Source organism: Rhinatrema bivittatum, chromosome 8 (assembly GCF_901001135.1).
Source record: "Rhinatrema bivittatum chromosome 8, aRhiBiv1.1, whole genome shotgun sequence".
Classification (NCBI taxonomy): Eukaryota; Metazoa; Chordata; class Amphibia; order Gymnophiona; family Rhinatrematidae; genus Rhinatrema; species Rhinatrema bivittatum.
Genome location: NC_042622.1, coordinates 161,125,544 through 161,148,238, shown reverse-complemented (window position 1 = coordinate 161,148,238; position 22,695 = coordinate 161,125,544). Strand labels below are relative to the sequence as shown.

The window sequence follows — 22,695 nt, the reverse complement described above, 5'->3', positions numbered from 1 at the left end:
TATTACGCATGGTTTGGTGCGGTTCCATTTTCCCCCTTTGACCATTGGTACGTGCAGTGTGGGCTGGCCCTTTGTGCGCCTAATGCACGTACCTGTGTGAGCACCAGTGCGTATACCTGAGCGCATAACTGCGCGCATACAAGTGCACACATACGTTAGTGCACAACCAGATGCATACGTTCGAAGGCACTTATGCATATCCGCATCAGGGCTCGAATCCAGCTGGTTGAACGCATAACACAACTATGGCTCCAGCAGCAAAGAAGCGACACTCTCTTTGTGCTGCCAGCCATATTAGGGCTGCACAGTCTGACCTAAAATCCTTCCTGTGTGAGCATTGTGAGGAAGCCCAGGGAGAACTCGACCCGCAGAACTAGTCTGAGGACGAGTCAGCATGACCTTATCTGTACTGGCGTCATTCCCATTCCCATGGAGGGTAAAGGGAACTGGGCCTCCCAGCGGGTTGAGCAGCCCTCTGTGGGCCAGGACCCGCATTAAGCACACCACATAGTCGGCCTCATCGGCGCCATCTTGAGCATGTTTCTGTATGTGTCGAATGGCCCCATATAGAACCCCTGTACGTGCAGTACGTCGGCTGTGCGCATAACAGCACGTACTTAAGCACACAATTCTGAGAGCGCTTGCGTTGAGCAAGTGACTTCAGCGCATATTTACATGCACAACTCTGAAAGTGCTGTGTGCGACTTCAGCATGTACTTACGCACACAACTGTGATAGCGCTTACGCTGAGCTCGTGGTGTGAACACTTCCTGTTTGTCAGCACTTACCTGTGCACACAACCCTGAAAAGTGCTGTACTCATTTTGGTCAGCATGTACTTAAGTGCACAATGTCACAAATGCATACAGGAAAAGCTGAGCGCATGACCCGAGCGCGTGCTGCGCCCCATCTAGGCACTCTAAATTTGTGCGCAGATAACTTTTTAAGCACGAGCCGATTGAAATGTACAGCTACCTCCTCCAATGGCGCCGGCAACCAAGAATCCGAAGCGCCTTGCTTTTGGTGCTGCTTGTTGTATTAAGGCTTCTCAGCCTGACCTAAATTTCACCTGGTTCAGCACTATGAGGGGTTAGCCACAGCCTTAGCTGGAAGCACCCATGACTGGGCAATCTGTGGGAGAGGGAAATTCAGCGGCACTTACCCCAGTACTCTTGGGCTAGGCAGGGGCACTGCTGTCTTCTCTAGGATGGAATTATTTCTCCAGGGCCATGAAAACCATCGTACAGATGCAACCTGCTACCTCACTGGCCCCTGCCTGGATGGAACCTCAACCAGTTGAAAAAAAAACAAAAAACAACCCTCTCCCACCGCTATCGACAGACCTCGAGGCATGCCTCGCCTCACCAAGGGTATCCCTGGCAGGGACCTTGGCGACACAGAGGAGGTGCCAGATTCCTTGGTATAGTCTGATTTCCCTACGGAAAGCCTCTTGCTACTTTCCAGTACTGGAGCCAACTATTTCTCTTCTATTGGCGGTGGGTCGAGGTCACATCAGACAAATGGGTACTGGCATAATATGAGAGAGATTCGCTCTGCAATTTCACAGCATCCCTCAGGACATGTTCATGATGTTGCCCTTACACTCCCAGCACAAGAAACTGGCAGTGGAATCTACGTTGATAAGGCTCCTCAGTTTGAGGGCTATCACATCGGTACCTACGTCTGCAGGAAAATATGGGACGTTATTCCATCTCTTTCTTCATACCCAAGAAGGAGGGTCTCTTTCGCCCCATCCTGGACCTAAAGAGCGTCAGTCGTCATCTGTGGATATTCCACTTCCGCATGGAAACTCTCTGCTCCGTCATAATGACTGTACAACCAGGAGCGTTCCTAATCTCTCTGGACCTCTCAGAGGCCTACCTTCGTATTACTGGCAATCATCCCCAGAACATTTTCCAAAGTTTTGGTGGTCGTGGTGGTGGTGGCAGTGAGGAAAGAAGGGATCCTGGTACACCCTTACTTAGATGACTGGCTGATCTGGGCAAAGTCCTTGGAAGAGAGCCTCTAGGTGACCATCAGGGTCACGTCCCTGCTTCAGGAAGTTGGTTAGGTTGTGAACATGGACAAGAGCTGCTTCAAACCCTCCCAGTTCTTAGAGTGCCTGGGAGTCCAGTTCGACACCAAGCAGGACAAAGTCCTCCTCCCTCCTTCGAGGATAAGGCAGCTGATGGGCCAAGCGCATCGGTTGACGAACACAATGCGCCCCAGGGTGTGAAGCTGTCTTCAGGTCCTTGGCCTTATGGTGTCAACCCTGGAGGTAGTACCATGGGCGAGGGCTCACATGCGGCCACTCCAGCGCTCCCTGCTGTCACGTTGGAACCCATTGTCTCAAGACTACTCAATTCGCTTCCACCTTCCGGTAGAAGTATGTTCTCGGCTCCAGTGGTGGCCACAGGAATTTCACCTAAGCAAGGGTGTAAGCCTGTCCCCACCAAACTAGCTACTCCTCATGATGGACGCAAGCCTCCAAGGGTGGGGAGCTCACTGTCAGGAACTGACAACCCAGTGGCGACAGACCAAACCTACCTGGAAGCCCGAGCTGTCAAATTAGCGTGCCTATAATTCAGCCACAGACTCCAGGGCCAGGCAGTCCACGTGATGCAGGACAACTCAATGGTAACCTTCATCAACCACCAGGGAAGAACCAAAAGATACCAAGTGTTTCTGGGAATAGACCCCCTTATGGAATGAGCAGAGTTAAATCTACAAGGGATCTCGGCTCCCCACATCGCGGGAAAAGACAGCGTCAGAGCAGACCTTCTCAGCAGGGAGAGTCTGAGTCCAGGAGAATGGGCGTTGTTGACCAGAGCCTTCTGCTTCCCAGTAGATTGCTGGAGCCTCCCATTCATCGACCTACTGGCCACATCTCACAATGCTAAGGTCCCCCGATTCTTCAGTTGCAGAAAAGATCAGTGCTCCTAAGGGACTGACGCCTTTGTCCAGGCCTGGTCAGAGGAGGACTGACTGTACACCTTCCAACGTGGCATCTGCTGGGCTAGGTCATTTGCAAGATCAAACGCCACAAAGGATTAGTCCTTCTGGTGGTCCCGAATTGGCCCAGATGCCCGTGGTATGCAGACATGTGGAGGCTTCTGGTGGAGAGCCCCCTATACCTCCCTCTGTACAGGGACTTTCTCCAACAAGGTCCGATCCTTCACGAGGACCCAACTCTGTTTTGCCTTACGGTCTGGCCCTTGAGAAGGCTCGCCTGATGAAGCATGGATATTCGATGGCAGTAATTGCCACCTTGCTCCATGCGCGGACGTTCTGGAGGACCTTGGTGTACCTGCGGATCTGGAGAATATTTGAGGCATGATTTGAGGAGCGCAGGGTGCCCCTCGCACAACCAAGATCCCCATAATTTTGGAATTTTTACAGGATGACTGGAACAGAGGGTTGCCCCTCAACTCCTTGAAGATCCAGGTGATGCCTCTCTTGTGTTTTAGAGGCGAGGTGAACGGAGTCTGCCTGTCAACACATCCAGACTTGGCCATTTCCAAAAAGGGGTTAAACACCTCTGACCACCCTTAAAGTGGCCGGTTCTCCCCTATGGAACCTCAGTCTCGTATTTGACCCTTTAGCAGGGCCTTCCTTTCGGCCACTGCACCTTCTGTCTTTACGCCTGTTAACGATGAAGACTGTGTACTTGGTGGCGATATGCTGAGCTCATCGCATCTATGAACTACAGGCACTGTTATGTCGGGAACCGTTCCTCCAATTGAATCCAGGAACATTATAGCTTTGCACCGTACCTTCCTTCCTTACCAAAGGTAGTCTCAGAGTTTCACCTGAACCAGTCCGTCTCCTTACCGTCCCTAGATAGACGCAAAGACATGGAAGACTACTGCCTCCTATGCCACGTAAACATCAGTAGGCTTTAGTACGGTATCTGGAACGTTCAGAACCGGTGCACATACGGACTGCTTGTTTGTTCTTCACGGTGGAAAGAAACAAGGCAAAGCAGCTTCGCGAGCTATCATAGCTCGCTGGATCAAGGAAGTGATCACGGGAGCTTATGTAGGGTAAGGGAAGCCTTTATTCCTTTGGGTTAAAGCTCATTCCACTAGGACCCAGGCAGTATGCTGGGCGGAAGCTAAGCTACTGTCACCCATTGACATCTGCTGAGCAGCAACGGGGTCCTCCTTACACACCTTCTCCAGGTTCTGTTGCCTGGATTTACAGGCTCGAGGATGCAGCCCTTGTGACAGCGGTGCGATCCAGACCACGGGCAGCCTCCTGCCGTGTTCGGGAGTAGCTTTTGTACATCCCATTGGTCCTGAGTCCATCTGGCTACATGCTAGGAATAGAGAAATTACTTACTTGATAATTTCATTTTCCTTAGTGTAGACAGATGGACTCAACATCCCGCCCACGGCTGCCCATGAACGGTGTCAAGGAATCGCCCATGAGGTGAATCGTGATTCAGAGAGGTTATGGCTAATTCTTTGCCCTGTCTCTAGATCAGGGCATCTATAATATTGCTGGGATTCAGCACTTATGTTTGCTTGAGTACACTTACGGTTACCAGTTTTTAATCAAGTTATTAAGTGGTATTCAAGTTTTTCAATACTATGTCCACAAGGGCTTTTGAAAAGAATACTGAATGGCTGAGGTCACTGCAGGGGTATATCTAGGGTGACGTCAGCTTTGAAACCTGTCTCTGTCAACATCTGCTAGCAGAGGAGCACATAACCCATTGGTCCTGAGTCCATCTGTCTACACTAAGGAAAACTAAATTATCAGATAAGTAATTTCTCCATTTCTCCTCTCCATGTCCCATCCTAGATGGTATGCCCGGGCATTACTGAAACTCTTGCTGGAGGCAAGTATCCTTCAAGCCTGCCCCTCAGTGGCTGTCTTTGGCTGACAGGAGTTCTACAGTCATTTTTGCTTCCTGTTAGAACTCAGTCATGTTGCCTCTGCGATGTGCCTAAGTTGTGTCAGCTCCATTAGACAGGAAATAGAAACCCAGGTGCCCTACAATGTGGTGCACAGCCTCAATATGGAAGTGACTCTTTTTCTTATGTTTTCTGTAGATATCTGCCTATCCCTGACCTTGTCTCTTTAGAGACCACACAGCCACATATTCCCTGGTGCCACATTTTGTCTCTTTCCTCTGTAGGTACATAGGTTGGAACCAGACACCTGGAAGAATGTGGAGGTGGTTAATATTGACATTGCAGATCGGCGCCAGATTCTGCCAAAGGTACGTGTCATCTGAAGGAACAATAATTAAAATATTACAAACTTTTGCCCAGTCAAATTCAAGAGATTAAATAGATATGGGATGTGGCTTATTTTCACTTAACTTCTTGAAGGGCTGCATTATAAATGGGATGAACTATGCATTCCAAGTACTGTGTTCCAACTGGTTCAGATTTGTTGCTGTACAAATCTCACCAGGTGATTACTACTGTAGCTGCATGTTTTTCATCTGGACATGACCTAATTCAGTAGTCAGATATATTATAATTTAGTGGTACTAAATAGCAGATGCTCCCTCTTTTCTGGTGGTGATCATGCTCTTCATAGTTTCAGGAGATCTGAAGAAGTTGTCTCTTGTGGCATATCTTGATATCTCTTATGCACATTTATTTGGATCTGGCTAGCCTTTCAGTCCAATTAGAGCCTACTCCAATCCAACTCATTGTCATTCTGACACAGGGATGCTGAGATACCTCAAACAGCCTAGGGATTTCCCGCGATTAAGCCTCCCTTCTTATCAACCCAGTAATCGTCTTTCACTAAGGTCATAAACCATAGCGCCCTTTGGAACCTGCCTCAGATGCACTCTAGAGCTGGCCACTCTAGAGATGTTGCATTACATGAAGTCTGGGATTTCCTTCTCCAGCCCACATCATTCCCAGAAACGAGTGAGTCATGAGTGCTTGGTTTGCTTTCCTTTGTCAGTGATGCAACTTCAGTACCACCTGCTTCCTTCTGCACTGTTTTCAGTCTTTCATTTCATTGTTTTTCATCTTACTGTTCTGATGTTCACAGGATTACAAGCAGGAGGAAGATCCATCAAAATTTAAATCTATTAAGACTGGCCGTGGTCCCCTGGGCCCAGATTGGAAGGTAGGGAGCATATGACTTGTATAGTACCCAATACTTTCTGGGGCTTTTGTGTAATTCTTTCATGAAATAGGAAACCTTGTGTGCATATCTCAGTTATTCCTTCTCCTGATCTGCTTTATTCAGTAAAGAGCTGCTGACTGATGCTTTATTCTGTGAAAAAGTATTGACAGAGCTGATGGTACACAAGTCCTGTCTGTATTGCATAGGATGAGAATCCACCACCAACACAGTGATGGATTAATGTAGAGTAAGTGAACAATAAACAGTTTCATTGGCTGACAGTTGCCACAGTCAAGGAGTTCATTTGCATATCTGGTTTTTGACCTCTGGTCATAAAACTGAAAGAAAATGCAGATCTGTGGATTAGTCTTTTGGAGCTAATGGTTTCAAACAAAAGGACATAGCGTAATAAAATGACACCAACTCTAATAAGAATCCTACTAAAGCCTCCTGAGCATGAAGAAGTGATTCTGGAGCACTAAACTGAGCAGATGTGAACTGTATGCTGCAGAAAAACCCAAAGGTCATCTTTTCAGAGTTCCTTTTATTAGTCTAGGCCCGAGAGTGCATGGTACATTTTCAAAGGGAAACTCCCCTGCTTAAAATTCTCCCCTGCAGAGCATATATCTGAGTCTTGAAAAGAAAAGATTCAGAGTGCCCGGCAAAAAAAAGCTGATTCCATATTTCCTGTATTTTTGTTATGAAGAGTTCTGGAAGCTACATCTTCATAAAAGTAGAGGCAATTCAGAATGGTAGCAAAACTATGCAGAATCTGCACCATAAGCCCTGTACCTTGAGACTTAAGAACCTTAGGGGGTAATTTTCAAAGGAGTTACGCGCATAAATGTAACTACTATTGTAGCAATTTTCAAAAGCCATTTACTCACGTAAAGTGCACTTATGCGAATAAATCCTATGGATGATTCAATGGCATATATTGTAGCAATTTTCAAAAGCCCACTTACTCGAGTAAAGTGCATTTACATGCGTAAAACCCAGATTTACGCATGTAAATGCTTTTTAAAATCTGGCCCTTAGAGAAGAGGAAGGAGTATGACAGAGAATTCAGGCAACCTCAAATGCATTTTTCAGTGGAAAGGAAGTCATAATATGAGGCTCAAAGGGAGTAGATGCAGGAGTAACATAACGAAATATTTCTTCACAGAAAAGGTGGGGGGATGGAAGGGAGGAAGTGACATCATTGTTCCTAATGGATGCCTGAGATTTTGCTCCTGCTCTCGAGTAGCCTAATCCTTCATTTACCGCAGCCATTCGTCTCAAATTGCCTGGATTGCACTACTGCCAGAAATGACTTCTAAAAGGAAAACAAAGGATCTCAAGCAGTTTTCTTATGCGAAAACAGATGATGAAGCTGAGCTGGATCTGGAGCTAAAGAATATGGTAGGCCACAGTGAAGAAGATTGGGACTGTGTCAATGCTGATAATATTCCGTTATTGGTAGATAGCGTCATCCCGATGCGAGCAGAGTCTCACAAATGGTTTTATGAGCTGAGGGCTGACAATAAATCCAATATGCAAGAAGTGCTCGCTATGATAGCATATTTAAAAGAAGAAATGGCCGACATCACATGCGAACATAATAGATAGTTTGTCTGATAAATAAAAATGTTACAAGCGGAGAATACTGTCTTTTCAGACAAATTACTTAGAAAATTGCATGAGGCATTGCAAACTGTGTTTTTGCGGGGTACCAGAGATCCTGAACTATGCAACTGAAAGAGTCTGTAATAAAAATATGTAAAACTATTTTAAGTTCTGGTGAGCAACTGGAGAATGGACAGGATCCTACCATCAAAATTGAGAGGGCTCACTGCTTCTTGGGCCAGTGAATAGGTAACAGGCTGTGAAACATCGTGCTATGTTTCCACAGATTTGTTATAAAGGAAGAAATCTTTGTGGCTGCAAGGAAGAAAGAGATGTGGTGTTGGAACAAACATGTTATTACAATTTATGCTGATCTCTCACCTTCTACCATATGAAAACGACAGGATCTCAAAGAAATTACCTCATTTCTGCGAGGAGAAGGCATTTGGTACTGCTGGCTTTTTCCTTTTGGCCTTTTGTTTACTATTGATGGTGTCAGCTCGAGCGTAAATCAGATACGGAAGCAGAATCAGCTCTTGCAGTTTAAAAGTGTATGACACACAACATCTGTGGCAATAAATGATTGACCACAGTGGCAAAGAGTGGAGAAGGGAGGTCAGAGACTTCGTCACTATTCAGGAGGATCTATACCAGCGACGTCTGCAGCAACATGAAAATTCTACTGCGTTTTGACTTTACTTGTTCTCCATGTAGATATAACAAGAGAAACAATTGTATATCCTTAGAGCAGTTGTCCTCATTTTGTAGTTATTAGTTTTTGTTGGTGTTGCACTTGCTCTTACACTGTTCAAAATAGGGATGTGCTGTTTGTTTTTGGGGTTTCACATTATAGTGTGACTTCTCGAGTGGGGGGAAGAGGGGATTGTAGGGTTCAATGTCCATTCCTCTGTGGTTGAGGATCTGCAAGTGGGTCAGAGCAGATCACAAAGGGATACAGGAAGGGATGGGAGGTTGGGGGAATGGGTAGGGAGATGTGATACTGGATATCAGAGGGGTATGGATGTGTAGGGTATAGGTGTAATAAGGGAGTTAGTATTAAGTGTCGTTACAGAGATAATGTTACTAAAGGATGGCAAAGTGAGTTGAGTCAACTAGTATTTGGTATTTCTTTTTGGATATTGAGTAGGAGGGGTATTATTATTTTGGTAAAATATCTACATATTGGTTATATTCCATTAATGTGGAAGATCTGAACTCCCATTCCAAAAGCCATTTGCTGTATAGGGAGCGCTCTTCCTCTAATGTTTCTGTAGCTTTTCTTCAGGAAACTCGTTTGAAGAGGTGCTATGAACACCTGATGGCATCAGCTAATTGGCCATCTAGATATTTTGCAGCTACTTCCAATATGGGAAAATACACTGGAGTTTCCATATTATTGTATAAGCAGTTTGCGTACCAGTTTAAGAAGAATTATGCTGGGAAATGTCTTTTAATTCAAATAGAGGTTGGAGGTAAATTGTACACTTTAATAAAATTCTGTGCTCCTAATACTGATCAGGGGATCTTTTTTGATAGAATTACTGATATAATGTAAAATGGGGAGAAGGAAATCTAATACTAGGTGGTGACTTTAACATAACTTGGTCACCAAAATTAGACAATTCTTCAGGAAGCAGCAACATTTCTAAAATACACAGATTGCATCTTAAAGATCTGTTGAATAACTGAATCTTGTGGACGTCTGGAGACAATGTCTTTCTAAGGCCAGAAACTATATTTTTTTCCAAACCCCATAACTTGTATTAAAGGATAGATTGCATTTGGATAGAGTAATCTATGGTTAATTTAGTATTGGATTCTGATATTGGACCTATCGCCTGGTTGCATCATGCACCTATATAGTTGATCTCTTTTTCTCTCAATTAGACTTGGGGAAATGTTTATAGAAATTGAATATTGTATACAGTTGTGGGACGAAATAACTGAATATTTTTCCATAAATGACATCGAGAATAAATCTCCAATAACCCTCTGGGATTGTTTCAAATCTGAAATTCATGGAAGTTGATCTCTAGGGCCTCGTATAAGAAAGAAGAGGATTATAGAATCCCTATTGAATAAGATAACTTTGCTAGAAAATATCCATAAATATGATCAGACTACAAATATCTGGGAATAATTATCCAAGGCAAGGGAACAACTTAAAGATTTTGATATTAATAGAATTGCACATCAGTTAGAGCTAGTTAGGAAAACCTTTGGCAAGTCAGTTGAAAAACTTGGCTGCACAAAATTAAATTGTAAAACTTAAAGATAAGGAGGGAAATATTTTAATTTCCAGCATGAATATTATGGGGACTTGTATACTGCAGATAAATACTTATTTGCACAAGACTAAGCTTTTAACTTTGTCCATGGAACACCAGACACAATTAGATCAAGAAATTCAGATTGTGGAGATGCTTCAGGTTATTAAGGATCACAGAGTTGGCGAGACACCAGGTTTGGATGGCTTTACTGCCAAATTTTATAAAATATTCACACCTTGTAGAGTTTTTCCAATGACTAGAATGTTTAATGCCCTTAGAAAATTAAATGCATTATCACCAGGATCTAACTTGGCAGGAATATCTTTTATTGTTAAGCGAGGCAGAGATCTGACTCTTTGCAGATGTTACCATCCTAAATCTCTTCTCAATATTGATCTCAAAAGTTTAGCCAAAGTACTGGCTGATAGATTGAGTAAGGTTATCATGAGCCTGGTACATCCAGATCAGGCCAGCTTCATTCATAATAGGATGGTGGCTGATAATGTTTGCAAAATAATAGATTTAGTTTGGTGGGTTCCAAGAGAAAATATCCCAGCAGTTCTTTTGTCTATAGATGGGAAAAAGCTTTTGACTTTGTTCATTGGGCTTTCTTACTTAAAATCCTGAGAAGGATGAATTTTGGCCATTTCTCAGGCCTTTTGGTGGTGAACGGGGGATACTCGGATATATTTATGGTTGCCAGAGGAACATGCCAGGTATGTACACTTTCTTCTTTACTTTTGCTCTGTTTTTAGAGCAATAAGAATAAAATAAGGGCTCATAAGCTTGTCCGCAGAGTTAGTGTGGATGTGGATATCTATAAACCTTTGCTATTTGCAGTTGCTATCCTATCTACTCTTGCTTATCCTGAAGAATCTTTAGATGCAGCAGTGAAAGAACTGCATAGATTTAGTAAAATTTCAGGGTTCACGTTGAATCTTGACAAATCTGTAATTTTGAATGTATCAGTTCCTAATTGCTGGGTTCCTCTTATAAAGAAAAATTTCCCCATTAATTGGGCCAAGGGAAATATCAAATATCTAGCTGTTAGATTAGGTGCAAAACTGAGTGATTTGTTTGATTTTAATTACACAGTCTTGTTCAACAATATTCTAAGAGATTTAGAGAAATGAGATAGGATTGGGTTATCCAGAATGGGACGTTTAGGCACGATAAAAATGAATGTCTTGCCTCAATTGCTTTATTTATTTCAAACGTTACCAATTTTGATCCCTAATGTCATATTGAAATTATGACAGAGACAAATTTTTTATTTCATTTGGAGAAAGAGGCCCCTAGATTGGCAAAATAGGTTATGTACCAGTCGATGTTGAGAAGTGGCTTGGGTACTTCAAACCTCACATGGTATTATATAGCCTCTTACTTAATAGATTGGCATAGGAAGAGAGACAAAAAATTATGGGTAAAGCTGGAACAAGATTTAGTGGGAGATATGCCTTTGGTAGCAATGATATGACAGCCTAAAAAGACCTGGAGACCAACTATGCTACTTAAATTGCAATTATGGGCCAGTTGGCATATCTAGTTAGTGGGGTCAGAGAAATTATTTCTACAGCTCTGCATTATATCGTAATACAGACTTTGCCCCAGGGCTTGAGGTGAAACTATTTCAGAAGTGGTTTGCTTATGGATTATACTTGATGGAATATATCTGGGATGGGAAATATGCGAAGAGCTTTATAGATCTGGGAGATGAGTTAATACCCGAGGCCAAGATGTAGTTTTTATACTCACAAATAAAGCATTTTTTGGCGTTAAGCAGATTAAGGTAAAACTTTATTTGCAGGATATTGCAATTTAGTTGATTATGTGAAAGGTGCTATTAATAAGATATATAGTATGCTGAATAAGGACTTTGTCCTCAGTACCTACTCATGTACTTGCTTGGAAAAGAGACTAAAGGATGAATAGGATGTTTCCTTTTTATATACTAGCAGGTGTTCTATCTCCACAGCTATAAAATGCTGTTTCGTTGGTATCTTGCACCTGCATAAAGTTTTCCCACATGTTGATGATAAATGCTGGAAGGATATTGGGACATTTTATCATATTTGGTGGGCTTGCCTGGTTATTTCTGAGTTCTGAGGAAAGGTCTGTTCCTTTATAAGGATGTAACGGGCTTCGAAATAATTCCTTTACCTAAACAAGTTTTATTAAATATCCCAACAGAGCAAGGTGACCAATATTTCCAACCTTTGGTGCACCAATTAATACTGGCTGCTAGATGTGAATTAACACATCAATGGAAAAATCTTTCACTGTAAGCAGTTTACAGATGCATGACTGTGATTACAGGTTAAATAGGATTACTGCCTCTTTGAAACACATAATTTCCAAATTTGTGAGAGTCTGGTGACCATATGTACACTGCAAAAACACTCAGGTTTCATGTTTTTGGCTGTTTATTTCTATATCACTTCTTTTACGATGATGCTTCTCATAGGATTAATCATTGAGGAGGGAATCTACTGTTTATTTGCATTTATCTAAGCTATTCTCAATTACTCCCCTTTCTGTGTATCTTTGTATTTGTACTAGTGGATATAATGTTATCATTAGGAGAGTTTGGGTATATCTCAGTTCTGACATTAAACTCAATAACTTGTCTAGGGCCAATCCAATGATTGTTTATTGCCTTTGGCAAGAAGCGAAAAGGAGATATGGCAGGGGAAGAGCAAGTTTGTTTACCGTAAATGGTGTTTTTCCGTAGACAGCAGACGAATTAGCCATGCTGTATGGGTACGTCTTCTGTGTCACTAGGTGGCGGTGCTCTCTAAGTCTAGCAAAGTCTTTTAGTTAGGTGCTCCCTCCCTCCTGTATCTTGACAGAATTACCTCAGGCTCCTCAGTCAGTATCAAAGCAAGGTAGGTATGCTAGAACTGTCCGGGGAGGCAGGCGGGCCCAAAAAACAAGAAGGAAGTCGGTCTAACAAAGCCGAGAGGGGATGAAAAAAAAGAGAGATGCCGAGTGTCCTCAAAAGATTTATTAATAAAACAATATTCCGTAATTGCCCCAGGCAGGTCAGCATGGCTAATTCATCTGCTATCTACGGAAAACACGTTTACGGTAAGCAAACTTGCTCTTTTCACATAGATAAGCAACTGAATTAGACATGCTGTATGGGAGTCTCCAGCTGACATATTGAGCAACAATATCTGTGAAGTTCTATTTACTTCCTCTTTTTTTTTTTGCTCAGTACGATAAGAATGGCGGACAATTCCTATGAAGGTAGTATTTGTGTGGCATCGGTGCTCTTCTGTAAGATAGTCCATCTCAATTGGGCATCATCCGAAGTTTGTTTGTCTAAACCAGCGCTTCTCAACCGGTGTGTCGCGGCACACCAGTGTCGCCAAGCACCGGCAGGTGTATTGCGTGCTCCCGGACTCTTCCGCTGCTCTTCCTTCCCTGCTGCTATTGCCGCCGGGCTATCAGCACATTCAAGCCAAGTGGGAACGGCAGCAGTGCAAGAAGAAGCTGTGGCACCTGCGGCTGGCCTTTTCTTCTTCAGGGGGGTTCCCATGGATGCAAACCTTACTTTTACATCTAGCCCCATGACGATCATGGGTCACTGTGTCATGCATGTGAGAACCATCTGTCAGGTGTGTCCCGACAGAAAAAAGGTTGAGAACCACTGGTCTAAACAAAAGTGGGATGTGGAGTGTGTAGCGTTGACCATGTCGCTGCTGTACAAATGTCTATGAGAGGTACATGATGGAGAGAGGCAATGAGGGTGCCATTGCACGCACCTGATGTGTCTTTGGGGTCGCAGATAGTGTTTTCGACCTCGTATTATAACAAACTGGATAGAGGTGGATATCCATGTGGAGAAAGTGCTTTCCGTTAATGGAAGTGCTTGTGCGTTTGGATGGAACGAAAGAAATAGTAGCGATGGTCGATTGGGTGAAAGAGTTCGCTGTTTGTAGAATGCCAGCGCATGTTTACCATGCAAGGTGTGTAATCTTCCCGCATGGGCAATTGCATGAGGGTTTAGATAGAACGTGGGTAAGGTGTTGGTTTGGGTAATATGGAAATTGAAAATCACCGTTGGTAGAGACTTAGGGTGAGTGTGCAAGGTCACCTTGTCATGGTGAAATTGAAGATAAGGAGGGTAGTGAAACAATGCTTATAAGTCACTTATTCTCCTTGCAGCAGTTAAAGCACCCAGGCAAACACCTTCCATGAGGTAGTGAAGGTGACAAGCGTCCAAAGGTTCAAAGGGTGAAACCACTACCTATTCGAGAATCAAATTAATGTCCCACGGCACCGGTGGCTCATGTAAAGGTGGACGTAGGCGCAATATAACTCCTTCATGAATCTTGCTACTAAGGAATGAAAGGAAAATGTGCTCTCCATCTAGATGAATGATATAAGCTGCTATAGTTCTGAAAGGAAAAACATAGCTAGGAAAGTAGCAAGGCCGTTGCTATAAAGTAGATGGAGGTAGGAGAGAAGTAGGTCAGGTGGGCAGGTGAAAATGGGTCAATACTCGTTGATGCACACCAGGAAGCGTAGTGGGACTACTTTCTTTGGCAGTGGAGCCAGGTGGATAGTCCTCTTGAGGACAAGAAGACATTTTGAAGGGTAGGAGAAATGTTTAAGCGCTAGTAAGCGAGCTTTTTTTTTTTTTTTTTTAAATCTCCATGCCATGAGGTGTAGGAAGGAGTGAAGAAGATCTAGCCGTGTACCCTTGTCCTGGGTAAGACACTGTGAGCTGGCAACCAGGGAAATCTGGTTGCGGATTGAAAAAAAATGCAGTAGGTAACTGTAACATGGTTGTCTTGGTTATGCTGGCGGGATTAGGGTCAGAGCCGCCTGGTGCGCCATGGATCTCTGGATTGTGCGAGAGAGGAGTGGTATTGAAGTGAATGTAGAGAGTGGGCTTGTGACCAATCGATGAGAAAAACGACTAGAGCGAGCCGGGGTGGGCTCGGGTAAACCGAAGAAAAATTCTGCAGTTCCCTGCTGCTCTCTGTTGGATAGAGGATGACTGTAGGGAGACCCCGAACTGAGAGTACTTTATTAGCTTCTTTTGGATTCAGTTCCCCTTAGCGGGGGTGAAATTCCCCTGAGTTTGACCTCTCTGGAATTGTGAATCCCGGGCAGATTGCAGTGAGCTGTATCCTTAATGAGCCAGCTCTAGTATTTGAACTGCTGGTCTGCAGAGGTTCCATGAACCAGACCCTCCTTCCTTGTTAATATAGGACATTGTAACATGGTTGTCCGTGGGAATCATGACTATCTTCCCTTGTATGGAATCCTCGAAGTATCGAAGGGTGTTGACTACCGCTTTGGGTACCAGAAGGTGTATGTGCAGTGTACATTCGCAGGAAGTCTATAGACCTTGTGTCCGTAACTCGTTCAGATGATCTTCCCTTGGGGGATGCATCCCTGGTGAGTATTATGTGATGTCGAAGGGAGCGCAGGGGTGAGCCAGTCGATAGTGTCAACAGGAGTAGCCACCAGTTGAAGGTGTCTTTCCATGTTGATGGTATAGGAAATTTGAGGAGGCCATGAATGGAGAAAAAAGGCCATTGGTGCCTGAGACCTCACTGAAGGCGACGTATATGTAGATGCGTATGTAGATGGCTGCCACCATATATCCCAAAACAGGTAGGACTTGGTGAGGAGCTACCATGGTACTGTGAATTAGAATTGTAGACAGCGTGGAGAGAGCTATCGCTCTCGGGTGAGGTAGGAAAAACCTTGACTGGAATCGTGTCAATGTAGGCTCATTTAAAATGTAAGTGTGAGTGGGCTCCAGTTTCGATTGTCCGCAGTTGATCTGGAGGCCTAGATTGTCTAGGTAAGAAATGGTCTGCAAAGATTGTCTCTTTGTAGTGCTGGATTGGATGTTAGCAGAAGCCCAACGCTCAGGTAGGGAAAAATATTTGTGACCCCCACCAGTGCTATGCATTTGGTGAAATTTTGGGGGCAGAGGCAAGGCCGAATGGAAGAACTTTGTACTGGAAGTGATGGCTGTCTGCTTGGAAACAGAGGAACACCAGGAACTGGGTGCATCGGAATGTGAGCTTATGTGTCTGTCAAGGCTAGTGAGCACATCCAATTCTCGGGCTGAAGAAAGGGAAGAATGGACTTGATAGAAGTCATTTGGACCTTCTCTTTTTGGAGGTATTTGTTGAGGTTTAGAGGTCCCAAGTTTGGGCGTAAGTTTCCCGATTTCATGGGAACAAAGAATAATGGGAATAAGAACCTTTGATGGAATTCCGGGTTGGGCAATTTCCGTATGATCGAGAAGACCATTGATCCGATGTAATCTGATTCCAGGGTGGAAGGCAGTTGGACAACTGTTCCCCACAGGAAATGACGGTGGGTTGGGTTTTTTTTTTTTGGTTTTTTTTTTTAATGTCTAAACCCCTGACTGGGTTTTTGCAGACTAAAGGCCCATTTGTCATTGCGGCTGACGATGTGCTCCAGTATGCTGGCGTGATCCCAGTTGCTAATAAGCCTGTTGTCTCAATGGTCAATAAGACGGAGGCTTACAACAGGAGTAAGGTTTAAATATCGCAAAGGTTGACCTTCGGTAGGGGCCGAGTTAAATTTTCACATCGCAATGTAGATGGACGTTGAGGAGATGCCAGGAAAGGACTCGTGTTTCCTGTTCCTTGAGGTTGGTTATAGTATAGGGAACTGATCTCCGAAGCAATTTTCTGGACAACATGGTAAATTTGTCCATCTATAATGAACATCGTCTCTTACGGTGGTAGAGCGCAACCATTCAAGGCGTCTGGATGCCATGGCAGTCGCTGAAGTTTTAGAAGAGACATTAAAACCCTGCATAAATGGGTCTCAAATAGTGCCTCGACCCTTCCTCAAAGGTATGTTATTGAGGAGGTAAAAGGCGTTAGCCGAGTCTTGTTGCATTAATGGTTTTGAATGTGGGCGTTGAGCATCGCAGATGAAATGTCGTTCTTGCGAAGTCATCCAATGGTTTATTATCCCTATTCGGTGGTGTTTGCATTGCCGACTAACTACCACGGACTGATGTGGAAGTGGAATGGTAGCATGGAAATAGAATCTTTTCAATCCATATTCCAAGTGAAGTCCAGGACCTGTCTGTTAAGGCTGTCAAACTGGGTGTTGAGACCTGCAAGTGCAGATGCAAGTTTCGGATGCATTTGCGAGTTGAGTCAGTGTACCTGCGGATCGTGTACACGCCGGTGGTTTTGGTTTTTTGTTTTGTTTTTTTGGTTTTTTTTTTGTGGTCATGCCCATTCTGGGTTTTCGCACTCCCTAGGCATTTGTTCATGGTTTTCCTCGGCGCCCCTGTGAACTCTTATTTATTTTTTTTACTTTCTGAGCCGGCAGACGCATCAGCATGCCGACGGAGGCATCGATGCGCCCGCAGATGTGGTGGGCTGTTGGCGTCAAGGATGCGTTGGTGCACCGTTGGACCCTGTGCGTGTTGGTGAACGCACCTGTCCTTGATGTGCTCAGACACTGGTAGGAGGCTGGATCCTATTTGCCATTACATATCTAAAGGTAAATGTATGTCTTTTTCTAACTCTGAACTCTGTCCGCACCAAATGAACAGAGAGCAAAATCTGGCCCGGCCTGTCATTGTCCTCCCTATGCACCAACAATCACTGTTCTTTGTTTCCCTTCCATCCCTCAGCGAAAGCCATTCTTTCCTCTCTGTGAGTGACAGTAGGGTCAATGCGCCAGCAGATGCATCGATGCACCGGCGTGTCACAGTGCCTGTATTGTCCCACGGTGCATGGGAACTCAACTTGGTGCCAGGTCAGCTGAACTGGGAGGCTATCGAAGAGGTAAGCACTAGAAAGAGGGCTTCCATAGCCCGATGGGGGTCCCCGGAGACAGGGGATTTCTTCCCAGAAGTGCCATCTTTTTTTTTTTGCCCGCAATGCGGTCCTTGCACCAGTGAGTTCATCGACTGTAACTGTAGTGCCCCTCCCCCAGGCTCCACTCTGTTTCGGCCTGGGAAGAAACATGGGAGGCCCACCAAGGAGGAATCGAATCGAGGGTGTGCCCAGAAATATGTAAGAAGATCTCTTGAGGGCAGATTTTAAAAGAGGTTTGTCGATATGTATTTCCATACAATATAATATAATGAAGAAATAATATAATATAATGAAGAAAAGGTTTGTTGGGTTTTTTTTAAATGTGAAGAGAAGAAGAGAGCTCCGTGCAATCTGTGAGCGGAAAAAAACAGACTGAGGAGCCTGAGGTAATCCTGTCAAGATACAGGAGGGAGGGAGCACCTAACTAAAAGACTTTGCTAGACTTAGAGAGCTCCGCCACCTAGTGGCACGGAAGACGTACCCATACAGCATGGCTAATTCAGCTGCTTATCTACGTGAAAATGAAAGTTTGCTGATGTTTGTTAAACAGCTTTTATATTCTTTTGTGTACAATACGTTTTTTAATTGCTCCTTTCCCATTATATTTAATAAAATTTAAATTGGAAAAAAAAAGAAAAGGTGGGGAATACATGGGACAACCTTGGGGTGGAGGCACAAACAGTATCGGAATTTAAGAGAGCCTAGGATAAGCAAAGAGAATCCCTCATTGCGGGGAAGTAGAGGTAAAGTCAAAGTTCAAATAGTCTGGAAAAATGGGCCAACTAGATGAACCTTACCCTCAGCTTGAAGGTTTCTGTTGTAATGCTTGAGCTGGCTAGCTGAAAATACAGCCATGAGTGCCACATCTTACTGTCATACCTTTGCCACATGCTTAAGCATGTTACTGTTACTGATGCTTCTCTGCTTACTACCTGGTGATGGTCTTGGCGGATGTGTTTCACTGTGCTTCAGAGCAGTGCTGAGGCTTGAGTCTGTCAGAAAGTCTTTCCTGCTCCCAGACTGACAAGCCCTTCATGGTTTTCTCCTTCCAGAAGCTGCTGGGGCAGCAGAGTGACTGTCCTCACATGTGCGCTTACAAACTGGTAACAATCAAGTTCAAGTGGTGGGGCTTGCAAAACAAAGTCGAAAACTTCATTCACAAGGTAAGTGATTACAGAAGAGAGATGACGAAAATCACTTCTCTGAAACCTTCTATCATGTATTTTTCTCATGTTTAACTCGTGAGCAATGAAGGAGATGATCTAATTTTCAAAATATAGCCACGAATTAAGTCAGAGGAACTACAGGAGAGCAGTATTTTCTGCTTTTTATTTTTGAGGGTAAAAATGTGCACATCAGGTGCACTTTTTATTTTTTATTTTTTTTTGCATCGGAGGGAAAGCTAACAGCCTCATCAACATGAATTTATATGTGATGAGCGCTATTAGCTATGCGCTTGGTTGGACGTGGATTTTGGATGTGCTAACCCCCATTTTGCATGGGGGGGTTATGGATATTTGTCCAAAATGTGTCCAATCATGTATTGAGCCATGTGCTGCAGCCAGTGCACGGTATTGCATCGGCCTGACTGTTGGGGTTCATATTACTCTCTGTGTGTACCCAGTGCTGGGTCCATATCATTGTTATATGTGCATAGTGCTGGGTTCCATATTACTGTGTGTACACAGTGCTAGAGTCCGTATTACTGTCTGTGCACGGTGCTGGGTTCATATTACTGTCTGTGTGCACAGTGCTTGATCCATATTACTGTCTGTGTATGCACAGAGCTGGATCCTTATTATTGTCTGTGGGGTGGATTTTAAGAGCCCTGCTCGCCTAAATCCGCCCAAATCCGGGCGGATTTAGGCGAGCAGGGCCCTGCGCGCCGGTGAGCCTATTTTACATAGGCTCACCGGCGCGCGCAGACCCCGGGACTCGCGTAAGTCCCGGGGTTCTCCGAGGGGGGCGTGTTGGGGGCGGGCCCGGTCGTCGCGGCGTTTTGAGGGCGTGTCGGCAGCGTTTTGGGGGTGGGTCCGGGGGCGTGGTTACGGCCCAGGGCGGTCCGGGGGCGTGGCTGCGCCTTCGGTACCCGCCCCCAGGTCACGTCCCGGCGCGCTAGCGGCCCGCTGGCGCGCGGGGATTTACGTCTCCCTCCGGGAGGCGTAAATCCCCCGACAAAGGTAAGGGGGGGGTTTAGACAGGGCCGGGGGGGTGGGTTAGGTAGAGGAAGGGAGGGGAAGGTGAGGGGAGGGCGTTAGAGGATTCCCTCCGAGGCCGCTCCGATTTTGGAGCGGCCTTGGAGGGAACGGGGGTAGGCTGCGCGGCTCGGCGCGCGCCGGCTATACGTAATTGATAGCCTTGCGCGCGCCGATCCAGGATTTTAGCGGATACGCGTGGCTCCGCGCGTATCTACTAAAATCCCGCGTACTTTTGTTGGCGCCTGGAGCGCCAACAAAAGTACGCCAACGCGCCTTGTTTGAAAATCTACCCCTGTGTGCGCAATGCTGGGTCCATGTTAGGAGTTACCAGGGCCAGATTTGTTTTGGGTGCCAAATTCTGAAGGTGCCCAAAAACTGGGATTGCTGTCTGATTTCTGGGGCAAAATCTCCAAGCTCTTGGTCCCCTGCCTATGGGTGCCATAATCTTAAATTCTGCCCTGGGAGTTATCAACTAGGTGAAGGATGTCTGAGTTCTTGTGGACAATGTATTGCAGGGAAATTTTCAAAATGTCCACAATGGAACAAAGTCTGCAGGTGATTTCTACTTGTGGGCTTTGATCCAAATTTCACAAGAACTTTCATGATACAAATTACCCATGGATATATACACATACTTTGTGTGGAAAAAGCAAGTTTGCTTACTGTAAATGGTGTTTCCGTAGATAGCAGGATGAATTACCCATGCTGCCTGGAACATCCTCTGGGTGGCATCGAGGCGGACCTTATTTTAGCTGTTACAGAGTTTTGCTCTGTGCGACTGTGTGCGTCTTCCTGCGCAAACTAGTGCCCTCTGCTCCCTCAATCTGTAATATAGCAGAGAAAAAATTGAAATTAAATTCCCCCCTCCTCCCCCCCCCAGCTGTCCAGGGGGGGGGGGCGGGTTCGCCTGACTAATTCATCCTTCTATCTACGGAAACACCGTTTACGGTAAGCAAACTTGCTTTTTCCCATCGATAGCAGGGCTGAATTAGCTATGCTGCCTGGGAGTCCCCAGCTCCCAGGTTGTGCCTCGCTCGGCACAAGGGTCTCTGCCCTTAACCCCGAGTCCGTTCTGTGAGCCCAACCTATGTTACCATGGACAGCCATGGAGCGTTCTCCCATGCGAAGAGATCCAACACCGCTGCTCCCAGCATTGCATCTGTCGACATCTGCTGGTCCAAACAGTAATGAACAATGAAGGTATGCAATGATGACCACGTGGCAGCCTTGCAGATGTCTAGGAGCAGCACGTTGCGCAGGTGAGCAACCGATGCAGCCACTGCTCAGACTTGATGTGCCTTTACTCTGGAAGTGAGTAGGAGCGCTTGGAGTAGCAGAATTGGCTGCATTGCGAAATCCAGCTTGTAATGGTCTGTTTCGCCACCAGAAGACCTGGTGCATTCAGGTTGAAGGAAACGAACAGCTGTGAAGCCCTGTGATCTGCTCCTAGGCTTGAATAGCCTGCACCCTTTAGAGTAGGAAATATTACCAAATCTCTCTCTTCTTTTCCTGGACACCTAAAGTCATTCTGGCTTCTGGGGATTAGTATGCTCAGAGAGGATAACATGACAGTGAAGTCTCAAAGTTTACTGAGGATTTCCAAAACACATTGAAAAGTGAGCGGTATGCATAGAGATTCACTCGCGGAGGGCGTAACTTACACATGTGCTTTTGAAAATGAAAAGATATGCGAAAGCATTGACTCTGCCTCTGACTCATGAAGTTGTACATGAACTGAGGCCTGGCTGATTTTCCTGCTTAAAAGCAGGTTTTATGCGCTTTGAAAATGATTCCCAAACTGTCTGCTTAGGCAGGGCAATATTTCCTTTTCTGCCCCCAGTTCCTCTGCATTAGTTTGCTTACAGTTGACGACAAAGACAACAATATGAAAACATTGCCAGCCACATATTGCTCTGGGATATGTTCAAATTCACTTGTTTAGCATTATTTCTGGTTTTTGCAGCAAGAGAGGCGTTTGTTCACTAATTTCCATCGGCAGCTCTTCTGCTGGCTGGACAAATGGGTGGAGCTGACAATGGACGACATCCGCAAGATGGAAGATGAGACCAAGAAAGAACTAGATGAGGTCAGTAGGAATGAGGCAGAGGAGAGCACAATGATGGGGAAAGTAGCTGATCATCCACAGGCTTGAACTTTCTGCATAATAAAAGTGGCTGAATGTTTTCTTTTATCTCCAGATGAGAGAGAAGGACCCAGTAAAAGGAATGGTGGCAGCAGATGACTAGTGCAGTTTCCTGCACTGTAAGTACTTGGGGGAAATTACTTGTCCCTGTATTATTACAGTGGGTTTCAGGCTCATTAATGACAGTAGCACCACCACTGTAACTGCAAAATGTCCTTTGATGCTTTGAGAGAAAACATTTTCTTTTGCAGCTTCTAAGAAATCTCAGAGGGCAGCAGTACTACCATGTTTTAAAAAAAATAACTGTTCTGTATACTGGGTTTTTTTTTAACTCGAAATTATAGAACATTTTGCTAATGGAGGCAAGCAAGGCTACAATGCTATTTTCAGAAGTAGCTAGGACGATTCATGTTGGTTATCAGCAGAGTCCACTGTGATTCTTTTCAAGATCTTTATTAGTAACATTGCAATCGAACTGGAGGAGAACATATCTATTTGCAGATGACATAAAAATCTGTAATATGATATATACAACAAAAA

The 22,695-nt window shown here is 44.8% G+C and overlaps 1 protein-coding gene across 3 annotated transcripts in view; it reads left to right on the top strand.

The window, feature by feature from the left end:
* Window positions 1-22,695, top strand: part of PITPNA (phosphatidylinositol transfer protein alpha) — a 65,180-nt gene that overhangs the window by 35,608 nt on the left and 6,877 nt on the right. For all 3 annotated transcript variants that reach the window (XM_029611206.1, XM_029611204.1, XM_029611205.1), the window contains 5 exons: window positions 5,143-5,226; window positions 6,021-6,098; window positions 18,867-18,977; window positions 21,976-22,098; window positions 22,211-22,274. In XM_029611206.1, the coding sequence (XP_029467066.1) occupies window positions 5,143-5,226; window positions 6,021-6,098; window positions 18,867-18,977; window positions 21,976-22,098; window positions 22,211-22,258 (444 nt within the window). In that variant the 3' untranslated portion in view covers window positions 22,259-22,274. The remainder of the gene's footprint in view (window positions 1-5,142; window positions 5,227-6,020; window positions 6,099-18,866; window positions 18,978-21,975; window positions 22,099-22,210; window positions 22,275-22,695) is intronic.